This window comes from Clarias gariepinus, chromosome 1 (assembly GCF_024256425.1).
Source record: "Clarias gariepinus isolate MV-2021 ecotype Netherlands chromosome 1, CGAR_prim_01v2, whole genome shotgun sequence".
NCBI classification, from domain to species: domain Eukaryota; kingdom Metazoa; phylum Chordata; class Actinopteri; order Siluriformes; family Clariidae; genus Clarias; species Clarias gariepinus.
Genome location: NC_071100.1, coordinates 36,650,799 through 36,672,256, shown reverse-complemented (window position 1 = coordinate 36,672,256; position 21,458 = coordinate 36,650,799). Strand labels below are relative to the sequence as shown.

The following is a 21,458-nucleotide window of genomic DNA, read 5'->3' as shown; positions in this document are numbered from 1 at the left end:
TAATTACAATTTATTTAGGAGAATGGGAAGAAACCTGGAAAGACAGAATAAATTGACATGAAATGTGAAATTCTGCACATGCCAAATGACTTCAACAGATATTTTTAGATTAATGAATCTAGTTGTTTTTGACTTATGAAGGGGTTCCTGGATAAGAAAATAATTTAAAATGCTGAACAGGGTGCGGATATGTATACGGTTAAGGACGCCAGCTACACCAGCCCCAATTACATTGACCACACGTTCCACCGGTCTGTGACACGTTTACACTATGACACAAAGGTTGATAATGACGATGGTTACTGCCTTCCTGTACAAACATCGCCTACCGTCTGTCCAAACAAACAAACAAACTGAATTTTAGTGATAGATAGATAGATAGATAGATAGATAGATAGATAGATAGATAGATAGATAGATAGATAGATAGATAGATAGATAGATATCATAGTTGGACTGACACACATTTGGTCTCAGCATCTTGGCTGCAATTACTTCCTGCAGATTTTTGGTTTTGCTACAATTCTGAAAAATCAGAAGAGTTTGAGAATCTATTATAAGTATTTGTTGCACTTACAATGCTAGTGGTCTGTGTGTCATAAGTGTGCATGTTCTCCCTGCGCTTTGTGGGTTTTTTTTCCAGGTATGACAGTTTTTGCTATAATCCAAAGACATAGGTTGTAAGCTGATTAGTGTTTTTAAATAGTGTATTTCAGCTGACACCCCATCCGTGATATCTGCTACACTGTGTCATATAGTCCATGCACCCTGAGATCCTACATCTGAGGAGCACTGTGCAGAATAAATGAACAGGAAAGTCTGATACTGAGAAGTGTTTGATCGTCCATAAACAGGGTTGCCAGGTTCTGTGCAGAATTCCCATGTATGCCCATGCCATTTCTGCATGAGAAATACAAACTTTTTTATCCTGTTTGTTTGGTCAGATACAATTCCTAACTCATTCACTCTAAAAAAATTTTTTATTACATTTATTCATTTAGCTGTTTGTTAAATTTAAATATTGTATTTTTAGTTTGTTACACCCCTTTTACATATCAATGTACTGCATACATTATGTGTCAGTGTGTGTATGTACTGGATGTCATACATACATTAGTGATTAGTCCTGTCGCCTTGCACATCCAGAGTCTAAAAACAATGGTCACCATTGGCCTCCACGATCCCTATATACTGTATATATATAAGAGTTTATATCACCACACCACCCTGAGTAATTTTTTCACAGAGCACATATTGTGTTTTATGTCTTGCATGCTGTTATGATCTATAACGAAAAATAATAATAATAATAATAGTTGTTAATAAAGTATAAAAATTGTACTTCGCTTTAATAATTAACTGTTAAAGCAAACACCATTTCTATACAACTAATGCGCAGAATGCAGTAGAATGTAGGAAAAGTAGGAAAATGTGTTTCCCAAATAAAAAAAAAAACAAATCCTGTTAGTAGCTTTAACTAACCGTGATTTACCGCTTTCCTCGTTGGGGATGTAGCTCAGTGGTAGAGCGCATGCTTTGCATGTATGAGGCCCCGGGTTCAATCCCCGGCATCTCCATCAGGGATACATGTTTTTAAATAAATTCTCCATTATAATTTAATCGTCGTTATAAAAAAAAAAAAAACATTTTCAAATGATTGTTTGAAACGGTATCTTAATATGTACGTGAATCATGTATGTATGATTTTTTTTCTTAATTAACAGACATAATGTCTTCATTATATATTCTAAATATTTTAAAACATTATTAGCTCCAGAAGTTGTTAAAAAGTGTCTCTTTATATTGTTGTGTATATATGTTTTTAACATGGATTTTAAACGCAATATCTAGATACCCTAATTTGCGCAGAGATTTGACATTCTCCTGCACTTCCGTATCACGTTCGATGTTTTTCCGGTGCGCTGAACCACGTGCCTGTCCGCCATGACACTTGCCCTTGACTAGGTTGACTAGCAAATGTGCAGCAAGACAAATGTCTGTGTCCAAGACCACCGGTAGTAAAAGTATAGACATTTTGAAAAATCTACCCCGGATAACTTTAGCTAACCTTCGGCCAAATCCTGGTGCAAGGAGAAATGTAAGTCATGTTTCTATGTGAAACAGCAGTGCTCTATTTAGCCAGCAGGTTAGCTTGTTACCTGGAGCAAACTGTGATAGTTTAGTTTGTTTTGTTGGTTTAAAAAAAAGATGCAAATATTAGTTAAAGTTACACTGAGTCACTGGAGTTAGCAAAAAAGAAAGTTAATGTTATTCTACTATTCTGTTCAGCAATATGTAACCTATGGTTATCTAGATTTAGGGTGAGATCTGTGCCATGGTTTTAAAATTGTTAATGCATAACATGTATTACTTTAGCTAATCCTATTGTGCCATTTTCCACTAGTTGTTGGCATGGTGTTCTCTAACACTGTAAAACCTAGCATAAAAGTGAACTTTTTAGTATTAGTAACAAACCAAATGTAGTCAGGTAATTAAGCTGAACTGCCAGGGCTCTGGAATATACAATATGTGTTCAAGTCGGACCAGTACTTTTGATCGCTCAGTTATGAGAGTAAAAACTACATGTATTTTTCTATACAATCCCCATCAAGGTAAAGATATTTCTCAGTTGTACTGCCTGCCTCACGTTTAAAACGCTGGCCTCCCAAGAACACCTTTTTATGACCCAATCATGTGGAAAAGGCTAAGATTGAGGTCAGGACTGTACAGAGGAATGTGGCGATTTCCAGCCAATTTCTTGTAGTGTGCAAGTGGTGTTGGTGAATGATTGTGTGTACCGTTCCCAGAGACAGATGCAGCCCTTCTGCAATTGAGTGACAAGTTATCTGTCAGTGTACAAGAATCAGGAGTACCATTTGCTGAATGTTTACTCGAACAGCTGCAGTTGGCTACAAACCACCCCGGCCAGGATCATCATTCATAGACGTGCAGACTTCATAGACTCATTACCGTGCATGGAGTCCTCTTTAAATGTCAATCAATTTTACAGTTTCCTTCACAAAAAATTTCATCACATGAATTGAACGTTTCTTGTAGTTGAATGTAACGTGATGTGTTGGACTAATGGTACTTGGTTATTAACCTAGTTAACCCAGTGTAAGTATGTATCCAATGTTGTAAACATTAAAGCACTTTTTGTAAGTCGCTCTGGATAAGAGCGTCTGCCAAATGCCTAAATGTAAATGTAATGTAAATGTAGTTGCATCTGAAACCTAGAAGTGATGCACAGGATTAATTTTTCTTACAACAATTAATTGTCCTTCATATATAAATGTATAAGCACTCAGCTGGCTGTGGAAATTGAAAGCATGTTCTATAACAAATGCTGGAATTTCTTTATTAATACAGATTTACTATAATGAAAAGAAAAGATTCTCCCAAAAATCTAAATTTCAGATTGTTTTATTTTAGGCGTTTTTACATTAGGGCTTTTGGATCATTTCAGAGAATACTTGACCCCATAGTATGGTCAATTTTGATAAATGAGAACACAAGCATTACTTGCTTAGAAACTATGCCCAAGTATCCTGGAAAATGGAGAATGATAAGCTTGCTAAAGTAGGAATGCACACAAGTATGTTGCTCTTGACCTTTTTCCAGAATATAAATATGCGATTAAACATAGCGAAAATATTGACTTTCTCAATCTCTTCTTCTCTGTTTTTAATGTTGGCTTGCACCTGCTGTATCAGTGGGTAATACTGAGCTACAGTATTTAATGCGTAGACATTCAATGGAAAAAAAGGATATTGGAGTGAAATTGTGTGGGTTTTATAATGCAGAAGTGTGGCTTAAGCAGCTAAAATAATGCCTTTCCACAGGAGAAGCGTCGGGGCAGAGGGATGCATGGTGGGAATAAAAGTGGAAGAGGTCACAAAGGGGAACGTCAGCGTGGGAACCGTCCTCGTCTAGGCTTTGAGGGAGGCCAGACCCCATTCTACTTACTCATTCCTAAATATGGCTATAATGAGGGACACAGGTGGGGGAAAAAACTACGCTGCTAATTTACTGAACTTTAAATGTCATGATCAAGAATGCTTATGGTATACTTTTGTCATGATCCTTTTCCGCAACCTCCTGATTAATTTATGCATAACCAATGGTGTATTTGTCTTCAGCCGTCGACCGCAGTACCCGCCACTCACGCTGCGGAGGCTGCAGTATTTAATAGACCTTGGCCGCGTGGATACGTCACGGCCCATAGACCTCACACAGCTCGTCAATGGGAGAGGAGTCACGATCCAGCCGCTCAAACGAGACTATGGGGTCCATCTTGTTGAAGAGGTTTGTGCATTATGATTATGATGATGTGATGGATGAAAAAATTTATTTAATGTGTCCAAGTCATTTGTCAAAAAGGAATCGTCACATGTTACATCCACCTGACTCAAGTTTTTGTTTGTCTGTGTTCCATTGAAACAGTTTGACCATTTTCTGTTTAAAAAATAGTAAAGAAATGACTAGAAAAATGCTGACAAGCAGATTTGTTCAATGTGGGCACATGTGGGCACATGTGGGACAGTTCTGGCAGTTTGTGTTTCTGGCACAAACGCTGCAGTGGTGTAGCTGAAGTTGTATAAATTCCTCACATTGTTCAGTATGCCTTGTCAGGTTGAAATTAATTAGATTGTCCATAGGGGGGCAGCAGTCAGTCATTTATAAAGTTCTTGTATTTAGTGAGCCAACTAAAGTGGTGTTCTGTCTATTCAAGGGAGCAGACATATTCTGTGCAAAGGTGAATCTTGAGGTTCAGCGTGCATCTGAAGCTGCCATTGCTGCAGTGGAAAGTAACGGAGGTGTAATCTCGACCAGCTACTACGACCCTCGCAGCTTAGGTGAGTTACACAGCGAACATATGCATGTAAATGTACACGTAGCATGGAGTCAACTGACATTTCTAATAAATGTCAGTTGGTGGCTTAGTAGTTGGATCATTTTAGATCATGAACAATTAATCTATCAATTATTACCAAGTACCATGATGCACTTTGTCAGTTGAGGTGAAAAACTGGAACAAAAAAACACTCAGACATGGCACCCTAAGCCCTTGCTAGTCCAATCTAAACTTCATTTAAATTTGTCAAAAAAACAGTGCAAGAGTGCAAGTGTTTTTTTTTCCATTCCAGGTTATGTTTTTTCTAGACCTGTATTTATAAATAGTAGAAAAGGGGAAAAAACTCAATACAGTTATGAATCATGATTTTTTTTTGTGTGTGTGCTGTATTGCTTCATGTATCGCTAGACTCCAAAAGGGTTTACATTAATAATGCAGATGCACTGGTCAGCCAGTGCAATTCTCTGTTTTTTCAGGTTGATCAGCCTTGACTGATCAGCCTTGGATATAACCGATTCCGTGCACAAGCTTCTGAGTGCAATAGAAACGCATTTGAATTGCATTACAATGTGCATAACGTATGTGGCACCATAAAAAGCATGCAACTGCTCAACCCAGAATTAAGACTTTTGAGCCATATGAGTCAGTAAATTATTTGCCAAATTCATTTACAAGTATTATGTAATATTATGGTGGATGCCAGAGGTACATGCTGCGCGGTAAAAACGTCAAATTTGTTTACCTTACTTTTAAGTTAAAAGTTAAGATATTGTATTTGAAGTTATTTTGTATTGTTTTAATGCTGCCTTTGGTTTTTTTAAAGTGAGAAAACTAATATAAGGAACGGGCTACATTTAAATGCTCCTGTTCAATTCAGTTATGAAGCAGTTTAAATAGTCTAAGGTATATAAATTCTGAGTTATGACTTAACTTTTTTTTACAGGTTGAAGCTTTTTAAAACAAAATTGGAAAAAAATAATCTAATATTAAATTGGGATATTTATAAAATCACAATACTTTACAGAATTATGAAATTATTCAAATTGCAATCTAGGTATCATAAAGATATTGAATTGGGTGGTGACTGGTTGTTTTCCATCCCTACAAAATAGTATTAAATCAACCATGAAATTGATTATGATAAAATTGTGAAATAATTGTCCAGGCTAAAAAAAAAAAAGGTAAGGCTATTTTTAGCCAGAATGCACAACTCTGCAATAATGTTTCTTTTGTGTTGTCTTTTGTTGTAGAAATCCTTGTCAAACCAGTGCCATTCTTCATGACCGGCCAGCCCATTCCAAAGCGCATGCTCCCTGGTGAAGATCTCCTTTCATACTACATAGATGCCAATAACCGCGGTTATCTTGCTGATCCAGAGCAGATCCAGGCCGCCCGGCTTGCTCTGGCAAAGAAATACGGCTACACATTACCAGACGCGTCAACAGAAACAATGTGTAAAATGTTAGCAGAGAGGAAAAACCCGCGACAGATCTTTTTTGGTTTGGCTCCAGGCTGGGTAGTAAATTTGACAGAGAAGAAGATCCTTAAACCTACTGACAAGGATGTCTTGAAGTTCTACGGTTCATAATATATAATGTGGCTTAACGGCACTCAAAAATCCAGTTTTCTAAATGATATTTGTGTAAATATGTATCATTGTGTTTTGTTAATTAGTAATAAACTGTCACCATGCTAGAGCTTTACTTGTTTTGGAGTGTTGTAGCTTGTTTCTGTTGCATGGCTGTTCATTAGTCCAGTTTTCTCAAAGTCTTTTGCCATCTTTATTGTAAGATGTCGAATTTATTAACATAGCTTATTTCCCATTAAATGCAATATAGAGAATACAGCCAAACGTGTAAGTCACTAGTCTGTTCTGATTTGTTCTTACCAGTAGAAATGCATAACCATTAACTGTTGCCAAATAAAACACTTTCGCTTGCATTGAGGAAAGGGTAAAGTGAGGAGGAAATTCATGGATGAGGTATTTATTTATACTAATGATTTTATTGATTAATAAGGCTATTTGTGGGTACACTAGGAAGCTTCCTGTAATTAGGATATCAACTTAAGCCATCACGTACAATCAACTTCTGCTTCCTTTACTTTTAAAAGAAAATTGCATTCAGATATCAACCTATCACCAGGCTATTTATAAATTCTTCCAAAAACGTACGTGAGGTAAGCTTAGGTTTAATGTGGTCAAATTTTAATTCCTAGTAATTAATTCCTTGGCACTGACAGACAAGAATAAAAAAAATAATTCAGCATTATGGAAAATCTTAACTTGGTCTGTCCAAACTACAAGCAGCTGTGTAGTTGTATAAGGAAATGGTTCTAATAACACTTAAGAAAGTACCACAGCTGTAATTTATTAATAAATTGATTCAAATAATACTGAAGTTGGAAAATAACTTGCACTAAAAAGGGTCCTGTGCACTTTTTGTTGTTGCTGAGGTGGTACATTCAAACCTACGTACATCTTCTGCAGTTTATGAATTTTGAATGAACACCTGATTATTTCAACCAGCTGTGCTTGCTGAATATCCTTTATGAAGACTGTGAGCATTATCATTAAGTTGGTCTTTGCTGCTGCAACAATCTCCACCCTTCTAGAAAGTATTTTGGAACGTGGCTGTGAAGATATTATCAAGGTCAGCCAATGATGTCCAAGAAGGCCTTGAGTACATTCACTGTTCCAGTTCATCCCAAAGGTGTTCGGAGGGGTTCGGGTCAAGGCTCTGTGCAGGAAACTCGAGTCCTTTCACTCCAAATTTGGCAAACCATGTGTTTATAAAGTTTGCTTTGTGCACAAAATCATTGTCCTGCTGAAACAGGTTTGGGCCTCTTAGTTCCAGTGAAGGGAAATCATGATGCCATAAGACATTCTGGACAATTGTGCGCTTCGAATTTCATGGCGCTGTACTCTACCCACTGCTGGTACCAACAAAGGAAAAAGTACGGTTTGATACCCTCATTTCTGCACCATGGGCTGTTCTGAAGCGAAGAAATTAGGATCAGCTGAAGCAGGTGAGCGGGAAACGGAGGGAAAATAGGAGGCTTCGGGGTCTGAAAACAGGAACCAGCTGCATTTCTCCAGCCTCTGTTTTGTGTGTATGTAGACGCAACCAGGCAAAGTGGCTGTGAACGTAGTGTTACTCACATACAGCTGTATCCGGGCCGAGGCGCTAATTCTCCATTGACTTACTGAAAGGGAAAAAAAAAAACAATCAGCTAGCGCTGTAGAGAAGGACGAGCTCTAATATAGGAGGAAAAATATCTGCACTTTGTGATACATCAACATATTTCCTGTATGCTTTCCAAAGCACGGTGATCTCTTTATACTATGTCCGGAGGTGAAGAGCTCTCACCTGCCTGATGCATTCCTGACATTTTTCTCTGAGAAATGTAGCCAATGAGGCAAAAACCGCTAAAATGTTCAAGAGTACAGGGTGTAGCGGTGCATATTAAATCCATGAGCACTGTAATATTTTGTGTTCTTCTGTCCATATTGTAAAAAAAAATGTTTACCGGCCTAAATGTATAGGCATCGGTCACTTATTGTATATGACTTTTATCTGATTTTCTTTTTTTTTTTACATACACATACAGTATGTGATGCCTTGACTTTCTTACTTCATGGGTGTTTCTTACAGCAAAACAGCAAATATTTCAGCACATGTTGGAACAGAGCCTGTTAAAATCAATTTAGTATATATTTCAGTAAAGTGTATGAGGTCACTTGACCCTTTGGGATTTTTCGGAGTGTTGCTAACAGAGGTTACTACAGTCTATTTATAACCCAAGATCTTGTCACAAGGGCCTCAGTCTCTGCTGGCTTTATCGAAGGAAGCACATGTTTGTGTTGATGTTAGTGTGTTTGCGTGTGTGTGTGTGAGAGAGAGAGCGAGGGAGAGAGAGAGAGAGAAATAGAGAGAGATTTTGCCTACTTTACTTAATTTTTTTTTACAGATATCTTGATTTCAGCAATATGATTTTTATTTTACTATTTTAAATCATAAAAATATGTAATTAAGATATTTAATTCAATTCAATTTTATTTGTTTAGCGCTTTTAACAATTGTCATTGTCGAAAAGCAGGCTTACACAATCAAAAGAATTATTTAAGTGTGTAAAATGTGAATGTGTATGATGTAGATGTGTTGTTCTGGACTATATGTTCATGTTGCTGTGAAGTGTAGCTCTTTGTTCTTTAGTCCCTGCATTGTCTTTGTTGCCCATTTATCACCCCGCTCCTGGAGTTGCAGTTTTTCTTGCCGCTGTACTGTATGTGTACATGGAATTAACAGAAAGACAATAAACTGAACTTCGTCTTAACCGCTGAAGCATTTTAATATCTTTTTCCATCAAACTCCCATTAGGCCATTCTTTTGGGCCGGTCTGTCCGCACTGGGCCTTGAGGTGAACTGAGGGTGGTGCATGTGTGTGATGGAGTGTTTTCCTGCCGCCAATAATAAAGCGAGATTTACATGGCCAGAAAAGGGCAGGAAGAGAGGTCCGACTGCTCTCAGCGCAACTCTCTAAATAAATCAAAATCTCAGGAAAGCGAGGCCACAATCAGTGTTTATGAGCGAACACCAGCGCTTATCTTCAAAGCAGCAGAAAGCCAGTGTTCAGCTCACACTGAACACCAAACCCACTGTTTGTGTATATATGAGCGAGAGAGCGACAGAGAGAACAAGTCTGTATCGCTTACCTTTTACCTTTGGTCTCAAGATTTTAACACAAACATTAATTTACAGATAAATGTTTTATATTGTTTAAGGATTCTTGCTACAAGGGTCATAACTGAAGGCCTTCTGGACAGGAAACACCCTGTTGTAGGGTTCAACCAAAATGTCTGGAGTAACAACTGAAGAACCCTGTTGTAAATCTGACTTCGTTTTTTTTATACCCAAGCATGTCAGAGTCTTATTTAAGTGAGAGCAGCTAAGGAAAACAATCAAGCTCACTCTGTTTTTACTTGGCTCAAGTCATGCTATATATGTGATTGGTGTCTAAACTTACAATTTCTCAATTTGGTATTTTTATTTGGATATGAGGATAATGCAGATAAAGATAGTTTCATATATATATATATATAATTTAATCTAATCCAATTAATCTTTGCTGGGACAATCTCTAGTCTTTTTGGGGCTCTTCTATGGTATTTCACTGGCATTTCAAAGGAAGGAAAGAAAAAAGAATTGTTTATGTTTTTGTCTCAAAAATCTCAAATAAAAAAAACTACTCCCTTGGCATTTATCATTACACCTAAAACATATTTACTTACTTAGCACCGTCAATTAAAAATGCCTTGTGATCTCTTTCATCTCTTTTCCTCTTTTAAATTTTTAAAACATAGTCAATGTCTCATAATGAGCATTACTGAAGATTGAAATCCTATGCCAGAACAGGTACTGATAATGTCCATTACAGAGACAACACCATGGCACACTATTTAGAAGAGTCATGTATGATTGGAAAAACTTGATTGAGAACTTGAATGATGTAATATTTTTTTCATGAAAATATAGAGTCTTATATGACTTATACACTCATAGCCTAAAATTTGGTAAAACTCAGGTAATTTAGATTTTTAACTGATTTATGTATAAATAAAAGTATAAGTGTTTAAGGAGTATAATAATAATATAGAAAATGAGGTCTTTAATCTTACTCTATAAACTGAAAATGCATATTAAATGTATAAAATTATTTAAGCATGATAACCGTGGTTTAGTCATTAATGTAATTTTACCCTACAATGAAATGAAAACATGTCCTAGAACAATATAACAAAATTCTAATTGTACAGGGTTCATTGTTTTCATGTTATGAAGATTTTTGTTGTTGTTGTTGTTGTTGTTGTTGTAGTGGTGGTCAAAGTCAAAACAACATTTTTTATAACATTATCATTAAAACACTTACAGTAAAACATTTAAAAATAAAGAAATAATCGATAATAATGTAATCAGAATGATAAAATGCATATAACGCACTTGCATACTCAATTTCCAGGGACAAAAACTCTTTAAGGTTGTAGAAGTGTCACATTGACACAAAAAGACGCAAACAGCAACTCTGCATAAATGGTTTACTGGAAACCCCCTGTAAAATGTGTGTGTGTGTATGTGTGTAAACTGGAATGCTTCTCTGTATGCGTGTGTGTTAGGATCAGAGCTGAATACAGTGCAGTAGCCTGCTGTGACATACAGTAGTTGATCACAGCTGCTTGAGAGGTGAACAATAGTTTCAGGGGGGCAAAGGCTGATAATGCTGTCTTATCACATACACCAACTGGAATACAATTCAGCATTAGCACTGAATGCTAGTGTGCTATAAATCCTTTAACTAACACACACACACACACACACACACACACACACACACACACACACACACACACACACACTTACTCTTCAAAGGCTTATGCATTCCAGGCCTGCACCTTTGACAAGACTGTAAGACTGGCCTGGAGTTAAGGGTCAACAGGGCATCTTCATAAATTTGATCGAGGAAGAGCTTTATAATTAGTCAGAAGTTTGGAAGTTGAAATATGAGGGATTTTCCATTTCCTTTTGGTTGTATGCAAGCAATACATTTATACTGCGCAATTCCAAAAATAGAACCTGTACATGGGTGCCTAATTAGACATAAGTACCAATATGCATATACTATAAGGTCACTAACATTTTTACTAAATGGTAAGGAAACCGTTTACTGAATACACAACAAAAGGGGAAAATAAATATTCAGTAGATATACTGTACTTTATCAAATTAAAGTGAGTGTTGGAAAAATCTCAAAAATTCTTTAAGAAGTTCATTGTGATTAAATCGACTTAATTCTCGATCATAGTGTGAAATTTCTCAACCTTTTTGCATATATAATGCAGGAGCGCGTCTAATAAATTTTAAATTTCTTTGTGTGTTTGTGTGTGTGTGCGTAATACGGGTGAATGTATTTGTGTATTATCTACTTTAAGAGGTGGGGTGTCATTGTGTTGCACTAATGAGGCCTCTGTAAGCACGGTGCCCCAGGGGTCTTGTAATCCTCTGTGGGTGTGTGTTTGTGTGTTGTCTTACAGGCCCCAGACCCCTGTTTGAGGAGGAGGCGTGGGGCAATACACTCAGACTGTGTTCCTACTCACCTGCTTATCTGGTACAGAAACAGAGGGAGAGAGGATGAGGTCTATGCACCTATCTGATTCCAATGGCTGCTGACACAATGCACTGTGATACAAACACAATGCCCATTTAATGCAGCTCTGTATGGAGAAGCGCTAATTTCTCTCTCTCTCTCTCTGTCTCTTTCTCACACACACACACGCACACACACACACACACACATTAAGGCTCTATGTGATAACGAATTATATGGAAATGTGCTAAACATGGCTGTGTTTTTTTTTCTCCTGGTATTCTCTATCTATCCCAAAAAACGTTCATACTTTTAGACAAATAACCTTCCTTCATGAATGTTGGCCATTAAATAACACACTACATACCAAATATACACACAGGAATTCGATATACACTGCGAATAAACACAAAATCTCATAGCTTCTGGTGTGAAATCCTTTTTAAAAAGCGTCATCCGATTTCTACTAGTCAGGAGAAACACTCGGTAATCTCATACACATAAAGCCACTCAGTCCAATTATCCAGTCCACAGGAACTCAGTTTTTCGCACAGCCATATCCAGCAGGTAAATCCAACCAGTTCTAAAAGACCCATTATTTCCAAGAGGTACATCCCAGTTAATGTGACCTGAACATGGGGAAAGAGGTGCAGATTCTCCAGAGTTCCTCACACTTTCTGGCTCTGCTCCGTTCTGACAGTGTTCTGCTCAGTCTCATATATGTCTGCTGTCCAATACAATGGAACATTGTGTTCAAGACAATCCCCATTCACAAAGCACAGAGCCCATTCAATTGCACACAATCTAGCTGTGGATTACCACATTCCAGATGATCTGGGCCAACATTCAACACATACACACACACACACACACACACACACACACACACACACACACACACACACACACACACACACACACACACACACACACACACACACACACACACACACACACACAAACAAACAAACAAACAAACAAACAAACACACATATATACACGCCCGCACACAAGTATCGTATATACAGGTATATCAAGGTGTGATGTAATGTTTTTAACACTATGATATTGTGAGTATATGAGTACATTATGAGTAATATGAGTAATTTTATTGATTAATTTTTGTGCCATTTGTGATACGTTGTCACTATTTATAAAAGTTTTTTTGATTGTTATTTAAATCACAATATTAATTATCAATTTTCCCTGTAAAACAATTTTGACTATAGCACTGGCACTGATGGGTATCTCTTCCAGGGCAAGCATGAAAATGCTTTTTTAAGCAGCAATAATATGTGTGTGCTTAATAATAATAGTAATAATGATAGTAATAATAATGATGATGATGATGATGATGATGATGATGATAATAATAATAATAATAATAATAATAATAATATTGCTATTTAATTTTTATTTGAAGTAATAGTTTGCATAAAGTACAATTTACCTGCAAATTTACCTGTTAGCAATGCACTAACAATCAGCTTCATAAGTCTTGATACTCTTGATTAAAAACGAGTAAAATGGTTAAAATGCTGTTATCTTATTAAGATTGATTTTACAATGAAAGTGTGAAAGAACCAATTATATAACCTTTCATACCCATATAAGAAACCTAAAAAAAATATTTAACAAAACAATGTCGCAATTATTGTCATTCCCATGTATTATTATAATTTTTATTTTTATTATTTTTATATTGTTAAAGTTGATGTTGTTCATTCAATGGAATCCTGAAAGTCAACTCTAGCACCCCCTACTTCCCATGAATGAATGAATATTTTTTTATAACATCTTCTGGACATAATTTTCTTTTATGCAGTTTAACCAGATTCCTTGCCATTGTATCCTGCAATCATTGAAAAACTAGTAAAACTTAGTCTTAAAGTACAAAATGCTTATCTGTGGGGAGAGACCATCAAAGACTGTACTCTCAGTTACAATAATACAAGGTGAGCATAACGTCTTACCCTGATTTCAAACATATATTAAACAACACCTAGGCTAAGTACAAACATATTATATATGGTAAATAAAATTAAATATATTAATGCCACAACATTAATGTTTCTATCTAGCATAACTTATGGTTGTACAAAATATAGAAAGGGCTTTAAACTCTCACTCTGTATAAGTGAAGATGACTATTATTAAGGTATCATAGGGTGGATCTCTTTGACTTTGTACTTTTAGTTACTCGTGTAACTTAACTTAGCTTTAAGAGTACTTTACTAAATCTTTCCAGGGAAAAGATTCCCACAAAAGATAGAAAGTGTCTCAGTGGCAAGCAGTGGTATAGTTCAGTAGCCTCTCTTTTGGGAGAAACCTTGTATTTTGGCCAGTGCACATTTAGAAACATGATTTTGGACTTCTTTAACTTTTACATGGGATATTATGTCAATTTACTGAAATAAATATGTTTGTAAATCTATTATATTCTAATAAATGCACTTCATATTGACATACTTTTTTTTACCATTATTCATTTATTCTGAGCTTAGTGTCAATTCTGCTCTTGTTTTAAATAGACTATATTGTTACATGTTGACATTTTTTGTTACAATACACTTAATTTTTAAATGCATTTACGTTTAAACGACCAAAGGTCGCTGGAAGGCTCGACGGTATTTCCTGCAATGGTGGAAAAATGTCAACCGAAACTGTTAACATTATTGTATTCACGCTGAGCCGCGCGCTGTCATTAACTAAACCCATTAGCGGCCTGCGCGCGAGCTCACGCGCGTATGTGGATTCCGCGCTTGTGCTCCATACAGCGAAGCTTTACATACAGAAAAGGAATCACTTATTAGAGTAAACACACATTAGGGCACTAGTGAAATGTGTATTGGTGTGCTGTCATTTCATCCCTTTTGTATGCAAATTCCTACATCATAAGAAGTGTATTCCCATCTGGGAAGTGCACAAGGTTAGGATGGCAATATGTCTTGTTGATTGCTTTCTCGATACGACACTCCACATAGACTGTCTTTAACATTTATTCAACAAATTGTTGGTGTCATAAATTAAAGCACGCAAAGAACGCAATGGTTATTTATTATTATTATTATTATTATTATTATTATTATTATTATTATTATTATTAATAATAATAATAGTAGTAGTAGTAGTAGTAGTAGTAGATTTTGTAGCAATACAGGTAAAGTCATTCCATAAATATCTTTAAAAAAAATGTTAGATAAAACATGCAGACCAATAAATATTTATTCTTTGTAAATGTTTGAGTGAAATCTTTATGCTCATCCTATATACTGAAGTATACAATGGCGACTCATTATCCAACCAAAGAGGGATAAAATTAATATTTATAACTATATATTTAGATTTTAGATTTTTTTTTTTTTTTGGCTAGTGAAATTGACACACAAAAAAAGCAACCTGAGGCTTTGATCATCCCAAATCTTTTCAGCGTTCTAATGCAGTTACATGGCCTTCTCAGTAATTTCTCATTTCATCATCACTTTCGCAAGATCAAATTAGTCTCTAATTAACAAATACTCAATCATCAACTCATCGTGATAAGAAAAAGAAAGAAAAAAAAAGCACGAGGCGCTCCACTTCAATTCGATTACCCTGCAGTATCATTAGACTGTCTAACATGTATCATTATTCCTAAATTGTATCGATTAATGGACGCTCGTCTCTGCTTTGTGAGGAGGGGAAACAGGTTTCACTGCCCCGGCAGACATGAGCCAGACCACACAGATAATAATCTCAACCTTGATCACTGGCCTCATTGAATTAACTGAGAGGCCAGTTCTGAATGGATGACTGTGTGTTTGATCAAGGTGTCAACGCGATTCTGTCCATGATTATATTATGGCTGCTGATGCACAACAGGGAATTGAAGTCTCTCTCTCTCTCTCTCTCTCTTCTCTCTCTCTCTCTGACACACACATACACACACACGCATTAGCAGCAGGTGCATTAGTCAAACCCTCAGAACTCCTCTCTCTGTATGCCCTCTGTGTGTATTAGAGCTAAAAGGCAAACAACAAAGCTCTATGCAGCAATACTCCAGTGATGCATCATTTAAAATGGGAATAATTAATGTCATAATTAAAATAAAATACCTACACCATTAAATAAAATAATTCACAATTGTAAATCTTTAAATTAGTGGGTCTTGTAGCATATAGAAGACATAAAACAAGAGCATGAAAACATGTAGGAGAAATTAGCACAGAAGGAATAAGCCAGATAACTTTAAATAAGATGGCTTTTGCATAATTTGCCATAATTTCATGCATCCAACAGAAGTTAAAATCACTTCTGCTAGATAGTTTCCATCTCTCTGTAAAACTACAGGTATAAAGTATTAAATAAACAGAGCACAATTCTGTACTTTTCAGCATGATTGCAGCATTCAGCAAACTTGCTTGTATAGAATTGCTTTGCGACATCATCATACAAAGATTTGCAAGAAGATGATAGTCACTCACAGACACATGATCAAAAGTGTGCACCAACATTTACTTGCATTGCAAATATCTGAGGGTCACAATACTACCAAAGTAAAGTAATGAAAGAAAATGGTTTTACAGACTACAGTGAGGTTTTTTTTGTGTGATTAGGAAGTTCATTCATCTGTGTGCCAAGAAAAGACGACGTGCATTGAATGTGATTATATTCCTACTTAATGCATTCGTGATTGTGCTTATATGCACATGCATTGCTGAATCTGCATAAAGCATGCAATTAAACTTAGATTCTTAGATGAAAAGTGCTCTTTGGGTGAATAAATGGTGTAAATGTACACTTCTACAGGTGCTACCACAGTGATGGAGTTACTTCACTATCAGGTTAATAATGATATATAGAACATTATAATTTTTTTCCATGCATTCGTCTTTTTTGTGATGGAAAGCACGATGGACTAAAGTTGGACAGATTAAAGGGCCTGCAAGACTTTACTAAAATAAATACAGCACTTTGTTTTCCATAAATGATATTGACATTTTAGGTAACAAAGCCGCCCTTGGTTGATCCCACAGGGAGCTCTGTCAGGGAGTTGTGATGGCCGGGAATTTTCCGCAGGGAAAATAAAGCGCGCGCGGCTTGTTGCGCTCCTGCACCACTCCAAGGCCACGTTTCCTTCCTACGGTTCCAGGTTTCCGCGCGCGAATCTTATCGTTCTCAAAAACCTGAGGCTTAGCAAAATAACCTTCACACATGGTCTTTTAAGTCTGCACTCAACCAACGTCTCACGCACGTCTGTCGATACACGCTTTTATAATAGCACATATACATGTCATCATCTGGATCCTATGACTATGTACAGACACTCCCAATGTACATTATTATACTATATACAGTATATATATATGGGAACTGTGTAGCATACTGTATGGAACAGCCTGGAGCATAAAAATCTTGGTAGTGCAACTGTGAGACTGCCCTGAACGTGAACTCTTTACTGCAGGCCTGGCAAATATTTAAACATGTTAAACATGTTCATGTCTAGGAGCACAGTACTTGAGCTTGACTAACACGATTGTCTGTGAAGTCTAGGGAAGAAACATATTATGATCTGTAAATTACAAAATATACAAGAATGAATTGAAGAGAATTAAACTATACAGTACGTTTCCCCTTGAATATACTCACATTAATAATAATAAAATATCAATTAATTTGCTAATTTTATTGGAGGAAGGAAAAATAATTATCCTGCTCTTAGTTGTCAAGCAACACACCTTTGCATTGCCAATTGCACCATTGCAACACAGCATTGCCAATTGCGGTGTTAAAATATATATGAGGTTTTCAACGACAAAAATAAATTAATTAAATTAAATAAGGGGTTAATAAATAATATACAATGCAAAACATTGAAGATTATTAAATAATATCGCTTTTTTATTAGCAGTTTTGGATTAAGATGAGGAAGTATGCTATTTACAACAGTACACGATATAGTTTTATTTTTATGCTTGAAGATTTCTTTTTATAATTTATTTGTTTAACTCTGAGTCTGGGAGATCTCACTAAGGTGGGAAACCTGTGGAGGCTCACACCTTTAATCCACTCCTCTGTGCGCCCATTGGTCAGCTCTCTGCTTAAAGTCCGACTGGAACTCTAGGATTGACAAGCACAGACTGAAGAAGCATTAAAGCCAGTCATGTACTTTGACAGAATGTTTCCTTCTCTGGACATGGGCACGATGCAAGAAATGCTGGAAAGCGAGCCGCGCTGTTACGCAGCGTCTGAACAGCCCGAGGTTTCTGTCTCAGGGCCTTCCAGCCCGGCCTCTGCTGAATCAGAGCTCAGCTGCTCCAGCCCGGAAACCAAACCGACACCGGAAACCCGAGTGAGGAGACCTCTGAACGCCTTCATCATTTGGACCAAAGAGGAACGCAGACGTCTTGCGCAGCTCAACCCAGATCTGGAAAACACCGATCTGAGCAAAATACTCGGTAAGTGAAACCACAGAAAAGCACGTTTGTCTTTAATACTTAAGGTCACCAGGATATTTGCAATACTCGTAGGCATAGCTGAAACACCTAAATACAGTATGCAATTTGTCTATATCTAAGTCATCAATTAGGCTATCTCAAAATGACAGAAAATCCATACAGAGATCACTGTTTTCCCAATTAAATCAGCTGATTGATTAAATCAGGAATGCCAATATTCATCATAAAATTTTGACTGCTATTTAATATCCATACATGCTTTTCGGTCATATTCCTAATCTTTGCCTTTTTTCTTTGACATGTTCTTTAGGTAAGACCTGGAAAGCCATGTCTCTGGCAGAAAAACGTCCATACATGCAGGAGGCAGAGCGACTCAGGGTCCAACACACTATCGACCATCCCAACTACAAGTACCGTCCGCGTCGACGCAAGACCAACAAGCGTGTTGCCAAGATGACCTCGAATGAAACCAACGTCTCACCCAACTTCCACCTCAGCTATATGCTTCAGAACCAAGCTCTTCAATATCCATACACACACTCACATGCACTCTCCACCTCATACACCCACCCTCATGGGCCTAATTTTCAGCATAATCCTGCCCCATTACAGAATGGGCCAACATTCACAAATGGAGGGGTAGCATTTCCAGATGGAGGAGTGCTTTTGAACTCATCTTTAGCAAGCCCACCTCAAGCTGTGTACTCATCAGAATGCCAGTTCTACTACAGTTCCCATCATGCAGTGCAGCAGAGAGGAGAGCAGTGGGATTGGCGGGGGACAGACGTTTGTGCTTGTGTCCTGTGCTCAGGTGGTCCGTCACTAGAATTTTACCTAGAACAGGTACAAGTGGACATGCTTGACCAGCTGGACCGCAGTGAGTTTGACCAGTATCTCAATCCCGTCCAGCCTAAAAGCCATCACTTTCAATAAACACCACGAAGTGACAACACATCAAAAGACTCTGTAGTAGGTCAAACTATTAAGTGCCCTGTTTTGTGCAATATCTTTTTCTGTTACGGTTGCTCCTAAAATGTTATTTTTATGATAGGATGAGTATATAAATATTTGTATTTATTTATGATGTTTAGTGGTACCTGAATGCAAAATAGCATTTCTTACTATTAAATCCCACTTCAGTGTGAACTTTGGACAATCTTAAGTATTCTAAGATGTGTTTTGCTGCTGTTTTTTTTTGTCTTAGATATTTATAAATTCAGCGTACTTCATTGTACTTTTGAAATGTATATTTATTGCTTGTTGATTTGTGGGAGAGTCCATTTACAGATTCTATAAATAAAAGGTTTAAATATAATTGTGTATTTTTCATCTTTAAAAAATCTTGAATGATGTTAGAAGGCCTGCGATTTATTTCCTTATGTTCCAGAAATGTCCACAAGGTTCATGTAGGGTCAGGATACAGAGCTCCTGCTATTCTTTCATTGTTCTTCATTTAGACTATTTGTCTAAGTGGTTGATCATGTCAAGAGCATGACGATGATTGGTTTTTGAGGATGTCTCCAGTGCTTATCTTCCTCACCATCTTTTTCTTTTTTGTCTTTATCTTTTTCTTTTTTCTTTCTTTCTTTCTTCTTTCTTTCTTTGCTAAAATACAGTTCTTTTTATGGGAAATTATTTATAACACTGAAGGTATGGTTATATAAGATTGGGCTTGAAGGTATATTTGTATACAACTTGGCTGTAAACCATTTGGAGTACTCCTTACTAACACACTAACAAATATTTGCAATCTGGGTGGAGCCACAATTTTCAATGTCAAAGGAATGCCAAAGAATAACACTGACAACACTTAAACTACATAAACCCAGGACACAACAGAATTTTCATCCAGATTCTTTAAAATGCGTCATTAAGTAAATTAGTATGGGAAAACATTGTTTCCATTTTTTACATTTATTTTCCTGTACAAGATAAAGATAGAACAGTTGGGGAGGCTCAAACATTTTGCACAGTACTATGTAATAAGAAGTTCTGAATGTGAGTCCATAATCTATATGTCAGAATCATATTTTTCATAGTCATATTAGTGTACCGTTCAATTCCCAGTGCTATTTTTCTATATTTATCAATGCCATCTCATTTTCTTGATAGCGTCAAACTGCCTCTTGCTTTTGCACAATAAAATGCTTGTCATTTTTCTCAGCACCTGACACCACTTAAAATTGCAAAAACTGTTTAAATGCAAGGTCTTTTGAAGTCCCCTTAGCAACCGTGAGTTGATTGGATTTTATTTCAGCTTTGTTTTTTGTTTTTTTTACTAAGTACTTAATTACTTAATGATTAATTTACTTAATGATGCTTTTAAAAAATCTGGATAAAAATTCTGTTGTGTCCTAGGTACCTTGAATTTAAACAGTTTTTGCAATTTCCCAGGCACAAATACTGTTGTTATACTGACTAAACTCTAATCAAAATAAACTAAGGTGCACAAATTGTCTCATAAGAATGATAGCCCAGTTCTGTGTATCCCACTGTATTGTGAAGTGCTTATGCAATTTCCTGCTAGGGGGTTTTATATATTTGAATTATTTCAGCTATTTTGGGACTTTATGGCAATTAGAATTTGTAAATATTATGTGCTTTTTAGGATGGGAAAAAACAACAACTGTCAAACCAATTTTTATATCACAACAACGCTTGGAATGTGAAATTGATTTTTACAAGCTGTTTTAGAAATAATTAAACATTAATTCATGGTTCACCTTTGCTCAATATTACACACTGTGCAGAGTTATGTGCTAAAAGGAAATAACCCTCATTAGGGCAGGAGTACTGAATGTTTCCTGTTGGACAAGCTGAGTGGGCTTTAAGCTACATGTGTAGTGGTGTAAAATAACCGTTCATGCCAGAATTCTCCTGTGGCAAATGTTCCAGCAATGGCTTGTAATAGTTGGTGGAAAATATTAGTTGAAATTTTTGCAACCGAGGGAGGAAGTGAGGCAACAGTGTGAACCAGCAATGAATGAAGCATTTTCATGAAGCAATGAAACATATTAAACTTCATA

General features: G+C 36.6%; 2 protein-coding genes and 1 non-coding gene across 3 annotated transcripts; all 3 read left to right on the top strand.

The window, feature by feature from the left end:
* Positions 1-1,505: 1,505 nt before the first annotated feature.
* trnaa-ugc (transfer RNA alanine (anticodon UGC)) lies at positions 1,506-1,577 on the top strand. Its single transcript has one exon. It is a non-coding gene; the product is annotated as a tRNA-Ala (tRNA).
* Positions 1,578-1,928: 351 nt separating this feature from the next.
* mrpl15 (mitochondrial ribosomal protein L15) lies at positions 1,929-6,552 on the top strand. The gene is made up of 5 exons (XM_053500169.1): positions 1,929-2,098; positions 3,843-4,000; positions 4,140-4,305; positions 4,733-4,856; positions 6,106-6,552. The coding sequence occupies exons 1-5, from the start codon at positions 1,994-1,996 to the stop codon at positions 6,441-6,443; spliced, it is 891 nt and encodes a 296-aa protein (XP_053356144.1). The 5' UTR covers positions 1,929-1,993; the 3' UTR covers positions 6,444-6,552.
* An 11,585-nt stretch (positions 6,553-18,137) lies between these two features.
* On the top strand, positions 18,138-19,365 carry sox32 (SRY-box transcription factor 32). The gene is made up of 2 exons (XM_053503641.1): positions 18,138-18,432; positions 18,743-19,365. Exons 1-2 carry the CDS (start codon positions 18,138-18,140, stop codon positions 19,363-19,365), a joined length of 918 nt encoding a protein of 305 aa, XP_053359616.1.
* The last annotated feature ends 2,093 nt before the right edge of the window (positions 19,366-21,458 follow it).

Coding starts and splice junctions, on each gene's coding strand:
- sox32 (XM_053503641.1), top strand. CDS start 18,138: ATGTACTTTGACAGAATGTTTCCTTCTCTGGACATGGGCACGATGCAA. Junction 18,433..18,742: donor CGATCTGAGCAAAATACTCG/GTAAGTGAAACC, acceptor CATGTTCTTTAG/GTAAGACCTGGAAAGCCATG.
- mrpl15 (XM_053500169.1), top strand. CDS start 1,994: ATGTCTGTGTCCAAGACCACCGGTAGTAAAAGTATAGACATTTTGAAA. Junction 2,099..3,842: donor ATCCTGGTGCAAGGAGAAAT/GTAAGTCATGTT, acceptor GCCTTTCCACAG/GAGAAGCGTCGGGGCAGAGG. Junction 4,857..6,105: donor CTACGACCCTCGCAGCTTAG/GTGAGTTACACA, acceptor CTTTTGTTGTAG/AAATCCTTGTCAAACCAGTG.